The sequence below is a fragment of the Camellia sinensis genome, chromosome 3 (assembly GCF_055761805.1).
Source record: "Camellia sinensis isolate YWXY chromosome 3, ASM5576180v1, whole genome shotgun sequence".
NCBI classification, from domain to species: domain Eukaryota; kingdom Viridiplantae; phylum Streptophyta; class Magnoliopsida; order Ericales; family Theaceae; genus Camellia; species Camellia sinensis.
The window spans coordinates 8,113,750-8,126,577 of NC_138963.1; the positions used below are offsets into that span (position 1 = coordinate 8,113,750).

The window sequence follows — 12,828 nt, forward strand, 5'->3', positions numbered from 1 at the left end:
TAGTATGTACTCTATTTTTTATAATAGTAAAATTTTACTCTAGTTAACAACATGCTGATTTGCTTAATGACAGTAAAATTTTATTTTGAATTATAGTAAATTTTATTCTGATAAAATTTTGCTCTTTTTATTTATTTATTTATTATAGAGTAAAATTTTACTCTAAAACAAAGTGCGATGATAGTTTTACAGGAGAGTGTTGTGTCATGAACCAAAGTAAAATTTTACTGTTCGAAGAACAAAGCATCATGAGAAGAAGAAAGAGAGATAGGGAGAACAATAATGATAAGAGCAAGATAGAGAGAAGAGAGAGAGTGATTGCAATCTGATATATATATATATATATATACCAGTGTATGCCTGTGCCCGTGCCCGTACCCGTGCCCGTGCCCGTGCTTGATGGCACGGTGTAAATAAAAATAAGTGGGAGGAAAATAAAAAAGGGAGGAAAAAAAAAAGAAAAAAAAATGGGGAAGGTGGAATCATAAGATCATTTATGGGATTATTCATGGGATCATAGGAGCATGGGTGAGAAAAGGAAAAAATAAGAGAGAGAAGCGGGAAAGTTAGATACATCACAGCTGTTGTTTTGTAGTTTGAACAGATCTGAACCGTTCAAATATTCTAATAGGACAAATGTGTGTAAAACAAATTCAAAAACCATCCTACTTTATTATATTTATTATATATATATATATATATACATATGAGAGTACTATAGTAAAAGAAACAAATTTTAAAATACTAGAGGGTTTTAAAAAGATCCATATAATTCTTGTCCTTTTGAAGGAGTTAGACACCGAGAGATCTATCACTAAATCTCTAAATTTTCTAAAGAAATAATACCAAACATAACTTAATATGTTATTATATATATACACACACATATATATATATATATATATATATAATACCATACAATTTAATAACATAACTGATAAGATTAGATAATTTTTTCACTGCAAAATCATAACATTTTACTCATCAAAAAAATATAACTATTCCAATTTATGGCACATAAATTGATCATTCAAACACTTAGTGTGGTTGGTTTGAGTTTTTTAGATTAAATTTTTTAAAAATTGACTTTTTTGGTTTTCGTATTTTTTTATTTTTAATGAATATTTTTTAAATTTTAAACATTTTTTTTTTTACTTTTTTAGATATACCTTACTTAGATATATCTAAAAAGTAAAAAATTTGTGAAAAATATTTTAAAAAATTAATAAATACATAAAAATACAAAAAATGTACTGAATTCTTATATTTTTTTTATATTTTTAGTATTTAATGAATTTTTAAAAGATTTTTTTAACAATTTTTTTACTTTTTAAGTGTATTTATGTTAGATGTGTCTAAAAAATAAAAAAAATGCTTAAAATATTAAAAAAAATTCAATAAAAACAAAAAAATACAAAAAAAATAAGAAAGTAAAATTTTTTGAAAAGTATTTTTTGAAAAATGAAAACAAGCTAGGGATATAATTTAAAATAGATGCCACCATATCAACTCTGAAAGTGATCCCTACTATTCACATCGTCAACCTGGACCAAAGAATCAAGTATAGACCAATTAAATTATAAGTCTAAATTGCAACATGAATATTCAATATTTATGGGTCAACTTAATCATTATCCATTAACTAAACATGTCCCAAATAAACACTCAGCCACCCTCTGGTTTAATTTTTAGAATTATGATTTGAATATGGAATTATGATTTAAATGTGAAATTCTGAGTTAAGTTTTGAAAGAAAAAAATTATATTTGGTTATAAGTTTTGAACTTTTTTTTTTAAAAAGAGTTCTTAAATTTTAAATTTTGAAAAGAGTTTTGAGTTGTATTTTGAGATTTAAGTTTTTGAATTTTGAGTTTTACTTTGAAATTTTTTTGATTTATTTTTTTTAAATATGCAAAAGTGTTAAATTTATTTTTTATTTTAAATATATAATTTTTATTTAAATTTTTAAAATTTGTTATTTTAAATATTTTATTTTATTTTGTAAATATTTTAATTTTTTTAATATTTTAAACTCAAAACACAACTTCACACTCAAATCGTAACCGAACACATAACTCAAAACTTAATTTAAAAACCATTTTCAAAACTTATAACCAAGCACATGATTCAAAACTCAATTAAAAAATTCAAAAATATATAATTTATTTTATATTTTTTTGAAAAAAATATATATATATATATATTTTTTTTTTGAAGAAAAATATTGTTTGTTATTTTTTTAATTATTGGCCAAATAATTTGTTATGATTTAGATATATATGGAAATCCAATTTTTCTTAAAATTTTAAAAAATTAAATATTTCAAAAAAAAGTAAAAAAAAAAATTTAAAATATTAAAATATTTAAAAATATACTTATAAAATAAAATAAGATATTTAAAATAAAAAATAAAAATTTTAAATACTTAAAAAAAATACAAAATGTAATTGTATGAAGTACAGTGCGCATTAAAGTAAATAAATAAATATTTAAAATATAAAATTTTTACCCTAAAAAATAAAATTAAGAAATTTTTAAAAATAAATTTAAAAAAATTTAAAATACAACTTAAAACTCTTTTCAAAACTCATAACCAAACAAATTTTATCTTTTCAAAACTCAACTCAAAACTTAAAATACGACTCTGCACTTAAATGATGATTCTAAAAATAATTTTTAAATATAAAATAAAATAATATTTTTTTTGATTTTTTTTAAATAGAGTTTTAAAAAGAGTTTGATTTTAAATTTTGAAATAGTTTTAAGTTGAGTTTTGAGTTGTGTGTTTCGTTATGAGTATTAAAAAAAAAATTGAAATTTTTTAATTATAATCACAATTGCAAAAGAGAACCAAACGCAAGCCAAATTGAACCCCAATAACATTATTTCAAGTTATGTCTCAACACCAAAACGAATTTGAATAATAAAATTTTTCATTTGTTGTAAAATTTGATGCATGTCTTGATTTTTCCATTGCCCTACTTGCTGATGCTTACTCTTATGAGATTCCATGCCAATTTCATTTAAATCAATTAGTTTGTGTGCGATGATTTTTGGTTTGCTATTGTTGCTGTTTTTGGTGTAGTTTAGACTCCAAAACCACATCTAATAAACACAAAACAATACAGATTCAACAGAAGCATATGAACAGACCCAAAAACAAAAACAAGTTTAAACAGTGAAAACCAAATTAATAGTCTTGTCTCAACCATACTTCGATGGTGAATGTAGTATTCGGCATTGAAACATCTTGCAGAAGTCTGAGAGAGTAGGATTCAGCATTAGAAGTCTTTAAACTAGAGAAATGAAATTCAATTGTATACCAACTATTTTACGTATTATATCAGCTTCCATTCAGTTAATAGGAACTGGTTTGCTTTGACAAACATCAGGCTATTCAATTAAGCGAACATAGGACAATTTCAAACCCAATTCTAAGGGAATAACCATGACAACACAAAATAAAAATTCAATCAAATTATAGTAACACTGAGTCAGGAAAGGGTCCAAAACACTGAATAACTCCGAATATTTTAGAAAATACAACTTCTGAGAGTAAAAAGATGCAAACAGAGCAATTAACATGATTTCTTAACGCTGTGTTTGGTTGAGGAATTTAAGAAGGGATTTGGAAAGGGAAAGAGAAAAGGTGTATGAAAATAGGTCAAATTTTTTATTCATATTTCACCTACCTTTTTCATTTCCCTTTCTGAATCCCAGTTCAAATCCCTCAACCAAATACAGCATAAAATAATTCAAATATTGGATTTATGAGATGGGTTGCCTTGATTTCATCTCTTGGTTTTTATGTTTCTTTACTCTGCTGCAATTAGAATAGGAAAAATAGATTGTGATCTAGTGGATCAACCTTTTTTTTATTATCTTTATAGCGACTTGATTGTAGAAAATTAAAATTTTGCTACGTTCATATTTCTATACATGACTTGATGTATTAGAAATTATTTATATAAATATATTATATTCACCCACATTATCAATATCTAATAGTACACAAGAAGCAGCTTGAATTATACTCAAAATATTTCGATTGAAATCTGAATTGAAACTGTCACGTGACTCCCATATTTGCATTATACCCAAAGTATTTGAATTGAAACTCTAATGTGACCCCACGTGCGAAGCGCATAAGGTCCAACTAGTATTTTTAAAAATTCACAAAGTAAGGTCGCTAACTCAAGAGACAAATTTTCAACTCCAACTTGTATAACAAAATAAAAAATTTGTTTCAATTATCATAAACCATTTCACAAATGATTTCCTGGTATGAAAACAATCACCACACATGGTCCAACAACCACTTAATTAAAATAAATAAATAAATAAATAATTATGGGTCATTACATCTATTTCTCAAATTAATTTTAATAGAATTGATCGACTAATAGTACTTTCTAAATTGAGTGGGTAAAAATTTGGACCACACTTATTAAGTTATTATGAGAGTGACATTTCTTTTGAAAATTGAAAATTTATATTGGATAAAAATGAATATGTCAAGATTTGCTTACAAAATCAAAATTACCTACTCGGCCGTATCATCGATTGAATGACAATGTCGGCCTCGCAGGATTCCATCAAAATGCGGGCCAGGCCCGGCTAACCCACGGGTCAAAAAATTAGGCCTAGGCCCAGGGGTATTCGAGCCTTGGGCGGGCCGGCGGGCTTGGCCTTGGCCTTGGGCGGGTGTCAAGGTGCGCCCATCCAAGGGTCAACACCTTGATGACACACTCATTTGTGCCCTTTGGAGAGCCCAAAACATGCCTAAGAGGTTGTAACAACCCCAACCCATGATTAACGCTAATCCATGCTTAATTATGCCTAATAAGGAATTTAAGTAAAATTTTGCATCATATCTTGCCTTATTTGTATTTATATCTGTTTAACGTAGAAAGATCCGTTCATGTTTTCGTTTCGGTTGCAAATTGAAGGCCTTACCGGCATCCGATTCAGAAACTGACTTGATTTATGTGCTAATTAGTATTTTTAGAATTTTATGGTAGGTTTAATTAAAATTCGATTCAGAACGATTAAATTAGAATAATTAATGCTCAATTAAGCCTAAATTGATGAATTTATTAATCAAGCCTATATAAGGCCACCTCATTACCTCCTACACACTTTTACACTTCCACTTCCTCTTGCTTGACCATCAAAAACATGTGAGAGTGGGAGAGAAGGAAATTGAGCTCAATTGTAGAGTGATTGTTAGAATTTGGAGGAGATTGAAGTGAATTCAAAGGAATTAAACTCCAACTTGAAGAATTTAAGCCTTAGGTAAGACTTCAACTCACATTTTGTAACCTTAGACTCAATTACATGTGAAATCAACAAGAAATGAAGTTGTTATGCATTATTCAAAGAGAACTGAGATTAGATGATAGAATTGAACATGACTCATGAATGCATGTGCATATCATGAGGTTTTGAAGTAGTTTTTACAAGAATTCTCACATGCATGTTCATATCTTGGTTTAGTTAAAAGAATTCAACTTGTTTTTTAGCTTAATGACTCATTTGATCATGTTTTGGGAAGTTGAAATTCATGATATTTCATGCAAGTTATGTTATTTCTTGTTTTAAGCGTTGTTTAAATACAATTGGCTTTGCTTTTGGGCTTACTTTTGCAAAATAGTTTGTCATTCATCATGTACTATGAGTTTCCTAATGTTTTACTAAGTTTTGGCCCAAAAGAATGTGTTTTGAAGGTTTGGAAATTGAATTTTGAGCTTGGGAGCAAATCTAGAAAATCCAGAATTCTACTCCTACGCTCAAGTGAAGGAGTCTACGCTCGAGCGACCACCTTATTTTTGCACTTCCGCTCGAGCGACCAAAGATTGGCTCGAGCGTGAAATGTATGCTCCCAGAAGTTTGAGTGTTTTGTAGACCGCTCGAGTAATAAGAGTTGCGCTCAAGCGAGGACTTGAGTCTCATGCTCGAGCGAGCGTCGAGTGGAAAAATTAAGCAACCAGTGCTTTTGCAGACCGCTCGAGCGAAGAAGTGTGCGCTCAAGCGACCACTACATTTTTGCATGTTCGCTCGAGTGAAGAAAGCTACACTCTAGCGAGACTCTTGTTTTCAGCAATTTTGTTAAGTGTTTTCCAGTACATTTTAGCATCTTCATTGCATCCTAGGCACTCCTAGACCATGATTAAGACTCAATAAGAGGTTAAGACTTAGAACACACTAAGAATGAAATGAAAGAAGTTAAGAATCAACCGAGTATGTGTTTCATTATATGTATCTATTATGTTTGGTGTAGGTCACGCGTTGTGAGCAGTTGATTCATTTGTTTACTGCCAAAGTTATCTGTGAGTAATAACTCTGTAAAGTTATGTTTGACTTTAATTATTTTCTGATGATACGAAATGATCAGTTTTCTGAAGTACTATATTTTGTATGAATGAATGAATGTCCAATTTTCTTAAAAAGTAATTGTGGTGTCCTTAGCAGAGGCCCTCGCCCAGGGGACATAATACTGTGGCTTATGGTCATGAGGCCCTCGCCTGGCCTGGGGGAGATAATACTGTGGCACATGCCCTCACCCGGGGAAAACAATACTGTGGCTCATGTATGAGATATGTTACCCAGTACCGGAGGTTCTTTTTTGGAACTTGATATGCTTGACCAAAGAGACATGTTTATGCTAATGGATGTTCCACGCATGAATTGAATTTGAATAAGACTATGACTCTGTTTCTGCTATAATCGTGATTATGATTCTGGTTTGCTATGAGATTTGAAATATGCTCTGGGCATCTTTCATTAAAATCTTTACTCTGTTATTATTCACTGGGCTTCCGCTCACTATTTATATTATGTATGTAGGTGACCAGGCGCGTGACCAGACCCAAAGTTGAGAATCTGGTATCTCTGTTTTTTCAGCCAGCCGTTGTGCCCCCGAGGAGGTTCCCTTTGATGCGCAAGTCAAGTCTAAGCGGCATAAGTTAAGACCTTGTATTTTAAGTAATACGAACAAGTCTTTTGTTATGTATATATTGGGCTATACCCTTTTGGCCACAACTGTATTAAATGTGACAAAGATTACTGCATTTTGATGTCACGTGTATGTAAACATATTACATAAGGTTTTAAATTTCTGTCCCATGTATGTCTGCACAGCTCTATGGACTATGTATTGTTGGTATATTTGCTTCCATAGCCCCTAACTATACATTATTCCGTTAAGAGGCCTTTGGTAATCCAAGGATTACTGGCCGGTTACGACGCTAAACCTATGGGGGCGGGTTTGGGTAATGACAGAAGTTGTTGGTGCAAGTCCAAGCAAAGGCCCAAGGCATAGTGTAAGATAGCCCAAGACATGCCATAAAGCAACCTAGCCACAGTAGGCCACAGACTTGCGTGCCCAAGTAGCAACTTTAGGCCAACTTTTGGAGCGTCAAATGTAATCTTTTTGTCTTGTAAATTTTTATGTAAATACCTTAGTATTAATGGTGTTTTGGGACCAACAGTTGTAATTTTTCTGTTTTTGTAGAATTTTTCAAAATCCATTATGACTCCTCAAACATAGTGGATGTTTCCTCCTGCCAGCTAGGAAAAGGCTTAACAAGCTATATTAAGGAGGGGGTACCCAAGTGTTGAACCAGACCACTTGTGCCTTTAAAGTACCCCAACCTAGCTTATGGTAAGGCAACTTTTGTAGAACTTTTGGTGCATTGTTCAACTATTATAATGTCTTTTTTTTATCAATGAAAAGTACATTTCGCCTTTAAATTGTGCAAAGCCTTTCAATTGTTGCTTACTTTAATTTTACCTTATTGATTGCTATTTTGTGACTTATCTCCAATCTTGTGGCTCATCAACTTAACTAATATTGTGTTTGCTTGTCTTTGCAAACCTTTTGAGCTTTATTGGCGGGCTAGTAAAGAGAGTTAACTAGTGCCACACACACTAGCATATCTTTGTCAAGACTTCCGCATTGCCGGTGTGTGACAGTTAGTATCAGAGCCCAGTTTATTTGGCTTTCTCTATTATTGGCTTTCTAAATGGATGCTACTGGCAACCGTCAACCCACGCAAAGGAAGAGAATTGAGCTCTTGGAGCAACGTATGGACAACATGGAGGCCATGACAGCTTCATTGGCCAACCTTGAGCAATGGGTTCATGATCTTGAGCAAACTCATAGCCCTACTCAAGGGCAAGATTTTGAGGATGTTGCCACTGAACTCAAGCTAGAGATTGAAGACCTTAGTGGCCGGGTTGGTGTTCTTACCCGTGCCTTTGGCAACGCACCTAGTGGTGACATGGAATTCACTATGGTGCGTGTGCCTGAGCCTTATGCCTACGGTGGCACCCGAGATGCCAAGGAGTTAGACAAATTTTTCTTTGATATGGAGCAATATTTCAAAGCTGTGAAAGCCAATGTTGAGGAGACAAGGATTTCTATGGCCACAATGTATTTGTTCGGTGATGCCAAGTTGTGGTGGTAGACTAAACATGATGAGATGCAACGCGGCTTATGCACAGTTGAAACTTGGGAGCAACTTAAGCTCCAATTCTTCCCTGAAAATGTTGAGTATAATGCCCGGCGTGCTTTGCGGGATCTCAAGCACACCGACACTATAAGAGATTATGTGAAACAATTCTCTGGGCTTATGCTAGATATCAAAGACATGTCAGAGAAAGACAAGCTTTTCTTTTTTCTTGAGGGATTGAAGTCATGGGCTAGAGTTGAACTTCAAAGGCAAAGAGTACAAGATTTAGCCCATACACAAGCAACAGCTGAGTACCTTACGGACTACGCCAAACCTAAGCAATGGGATAGTGGTTCCCGCGCAAGAGTAGGGGAGGTGGAAAGTCCCAAGGCTATGGCACCTAAGAGTGGGAGAGCCAACACTTCTACATCCAAAACCCATTCGGGTGGAGGACAATGGCAATAGAAGAGCTATGGTGACAAGGCAAAAGCCCTTCAACAATTCTCAATAAGCAAAGCAAAAGGCTCTATCTCTTGTTTCTTATATAATGGGCCACACCGATTATCTGAATGTCCACAAAAGTGTGCCTTAAATGCTCTAGCAACTCTGTCTGACCATGTCTCTCAACCAAGTGATGATGATAGCGAGGAAGAAGACGTGCATTCTAGGCGAAGTGGCAAGGGATCTAAGGCAACTGGCTCTAGAGTGGGAGCCTTTCATATGACGAATGCCATCGAGAAAAAGTCTTCGACAGGGAGGCTTAAGAAGAATGCCAAGAGTGGCAAAGTGGGCAAACATTCAGATCCTAAACAACTTGTGGAGTCGAAAGATGAAGGCAAAGGGAAGAAACCCATGTATGGTGGGGAATCATCAGGCAAGGTCAACAAGAGCATGTCATCCAACAAAGGTTTGATGTTTGTGGATGTAAAACTCAATGGGAAGCCCCTCCGAGCTTTGATTGACACAGGGGCCACCCATAATTTTGTTATGGGGACCAAAGTTGAAAGACTTGGGGCTATCTTTAGAGAAGGATGGCAACCGCATCAAGGTGGTTAACTCGGCAGTGCAGTCTATCTATGGGGTTACAAAATCTAATCATTTAAAGGTCAGAACTTAGGAAGGAAGAATAGATTTCACCGCAGTACCCATGGATGACTTCCAAGCCATCATTGGGTTGGATTTCTTGTGAAACACAAAGACGGCAATCATGCTTTATTCTAATAGTATGTGTGTCATGGGAGATAAGCCATGTCTCATTCCTGCTATGGCCACCAACAACAGTGACCGGTTTGTTTCAGCTATGTAACTCAAGAGGGGTGTTTGGCATGGTGAGCAAACTAGGGTTGCCGTATTGAAGTTGAATGAAGCTACTCTTGTCTCAGCCGCAATCAAGAAGGTCTTAAGGCAATTTGCAGATGTTATGCCTGAACAGTTACCTAAGGAGTTGCCTCCACGCCAAGGTGTGGATCATGCTATCGAGTTGGTGTCAGGGGCAAAGCCACCAGCTCGTGCACCATATAGAATGGCTATTCCTGAGTTGAATGAGTTAAGGAAGCAACTTACAGAGTTGTTAAAAGAAGGCTTTATTAGGCCATCTAAGGCCCCATTCGGTGCACCTGTCTTATTCCAAAAGAAGCATGATGGCAGTCTTCCCTTATGTGTGGATTATCGGGCACTCAACAAGCTGACCATTAAGAACAAGTATCGCCTTCCTCTCATTGCAGATTCATTTGATCAATTGAGCAAAGTAAGGTATTTCACAAAGCTAGATCTTCGATCAGGGTACTATCAAGTAAGAATTGCCGAGGGAGACAAGCCTAAAACTACTTGTGTTACTCGTTATGGCTCTTGTTTCTTGTCATGCCATTTGGCTTGACCAATGTCCCAGCAACATTTTGCACCATGATGAATGAAGTTTTTCAAGAGTATTTGGATCAATTCGTGGTAGTATATTTGGATGACATTGTAATTTATAGCTCCACTTTAGAAGAGCACGTGGAGCATCTTCAGAAGGCCCTTACCAAGTTGAGGGAGCACAAGCTTTATGTCAAGCTAGAGAAGTGTTCTTTTGCCCAAGAGAGGATTAAGTTCCTAGGGCACATTGTTGAGCATGGATGCATCAAAATGGTCCAAGAGAAGGTCAAGGCTATTTAAGAGTGGCAGCCACCCACTAATGTCTCAGCATTGCGGTCATTCATGGGGTTGGCTAATTGTTATCGCAAGTTTGTTGAAGGCTACTCAAGACTAGCTTCCCCATTGACAGAGTTGCTAAAAAAGGGCAAGCCATATGTTTGGGCAGAAGAGTGCCAACAAGCCTTTCAAGCCTTAAAAGAAGTTATGTCAAAAGACCATGTTCTTGCTCTACCTGACTTAGGTAAAGCTTTTGAGATACAAACTGATGCATCTGATTTTGCTTTGGGTGGTGTTCTTTTGCAGGATGGTCACCCAATTTCCTATGAGAGTAGGAAGCTCAATGATGCCGAGCGGCAATATCCAACTCATAAGAAAGAGTTGCTTGCAGTAGTGCATTGTCTGAGGACCTGGAGGCACTACATCTTGGGCTCACGGTTTGTTGTAAAGACTGACAACACGACGGTTAGCCATTTCTTAACACAGCCCAAACTAAGCGCACGACAAGCACGATAGCAAGAGAAGTTGGCAGAGTTTGATTTTTCCTTAGAATACAAGGCTAGTGCCACTAACCATGTTGCTGATGCACTAAGTAGGAAGGCGGAGCTTGCCGTGTGCCATCATGTATGTTCACTTACTTCCATTTCAACCAGCATCAAGAAGAAAATCAAGGCTCATCTAAACAAGGATGCTATGGCAGAGAATCTTATGAACCTTGTCAAAATGGCCAAGACTCGCCAATTTTGGGTGCAAGATGGACTTCTAATGACAACAAGTAACCGCATCTTTGTACCCAGGGCTAGTGATTTGAGAAAGACACTTCTTAGGGAGTGCCATGATACACTTTGGGTAGGACATCCAGGTTAGGAGCGAACATTGGCCTTGGTCAAACAAGGATATTATTGGCCCCAAATACGTGATGATGTGGAAGAATATGTCCGCACTTGTCTCACTTGCCAGCAAGACAAGGTCGAGCATAAGAAGAAAACAAGCTTACTTCAACCTTTGTCCGTGCCTAAACGTCCGTGGGAAAGTGTATCACTTGACTTCATCACTGGACTGCCTAAAGTGGGAGACATCGGGATTATCTTGACCATTGTGGACCGATTCTCCAAGTATGCCACCTTTGTAGCTGCCCCAAAGTATGTTTCAACCGAGAAGACTGCCCAATTCTTCTTCAAGCACATTGTTAAATATTGGGGTGTGCATAAAAGTATTGTTAGTGATTGGGATTCGCGTTTCGTTGCCAACACTTGGACGGAGTTATTCAAGCTTCTTGGGTCACAACTTAATACTTCATCAAGCTGCCATCCGGAGACGGATGGGCAAACTGAACGCTTCAACTGTATGCTCAAGGAGTATTTGCGCCACTTTGTCAATGCTAATTAACGAAATTGGGTACAACTTCTTGAAGTAGCACAATTATGCTTAACTCTCAAAAGAGTAGCTCTACGGGCAAGAGTGCTTTTGAGATAGTGAATGGACAGCAGCCACGGTTGCTCCACATAGTGGATGGACCTTATAAAGAAAAGTCACCTAGGGCTTACCAATTTGCTAAGGAATGTAAGAGAAACCATGACATTACTCATGCCTATCTTGAAAAAACAGCAAGTAAAATGAAAAAATGGGCTGATGAAAAGAGGAGGTCACTTGAGTTTAGAGTTGGGGATCAAGTTCTTGTCAAACTCAACCCCGAGCAATGCAAGTTCATGAGGGAAAGAGACAGAAGGCTAGTGCGCAAGTATGAGGGATCGGTAACCATTCTGAAGAGAATTGGCAAGTGTGCTTACAAGATAGATGTTCCATCTTGGCTGAAAGTGCACCTGATTTTCCATGTAAGTTATCTGAAGCCTTACTATCCAGACAAGAAAGATCCAACCCTAAATGAGATGAAACGCCAAACCATCACAGCTAAAGCAGGAAAAAGGTCTGTTGAATTTATCTTGACCGATTGGGTGAAAATGGTTTCCAAGAAGGAACAAAAGAAATACTTGGTGAAATTGAGAGGCCTTGGAGATGAAGAAATTAGCTGGGAACGGGAGGCGGACTTGTCAGCTTTTCAAGACGAGATGGATGCTTATTGGGCAAAGTCGTCAAAGGTGTCGACCATTCAAGTAGGGGAGACTATCAAGGTGCACCCATCTAAGGGTCAACACCTTGATGCCACACTCATTTATGCCCTTTGGAAAGCCCAAAACATGCCTAAGAAGTTGTTGGTGCAAATGAAAGCAAAGGCCCAAGGCAT

The 12,828-nt window shown here is 35.8% G+C and overlaps 1 protein-coding gene across 1 annotated transcript; it reads left to right on the top strand.

Moving 5' to 3' along the window:
* Positions 1 to 8,483: 8,483 nt before the first annotated feature.
* LOC145821297 (uncharacterized) lies at positions 8,484 to 11,972 on the top strand. Its single transcript, XM_082917797.1, has 6 exons — positions 8,484 to 8,898; positions 9,055 to 9,501; positions 9,836 to 10,245; positions 10,890 to 11,020; positions 11,237 to 11,432; positions 11,544 to 11,972. Exons 1-6 carry the CDS (start codon positions 8,484 to 8,486, stop codon positions 11,970 to 11,972), a joined length of 2,028 nt encoding a protein of 675 aa, XP_082773923.1.
* Positions 11,973 to 12,828: the final 856 nt, after the last annotated feature.

Bases quoted from the DNA above. Each gene is read 5' to 3' on its own strand.
- LOC145821297 (XM_082917797.1), top strand. From the start codon at position 8,484: ATGCAACGCGGCTTATGCACAGTTGAAACTTGGGAGCAACTTAAGCTC. The intron at 11,021-11,236 runs GTTTGTTGTAAA...CATTTCAACCAG, and splicing joins CACTACATCTTGGGCTCACG to CATCAAGAAGAAAATCAAGG. The intron at 11,433-11,543 runs GTAGGACATCCA...CTCACTTGCCAG, and splicing joins AGTGCCATGATACACTTTGG to CAAGACAAGGTCGAGCATAA.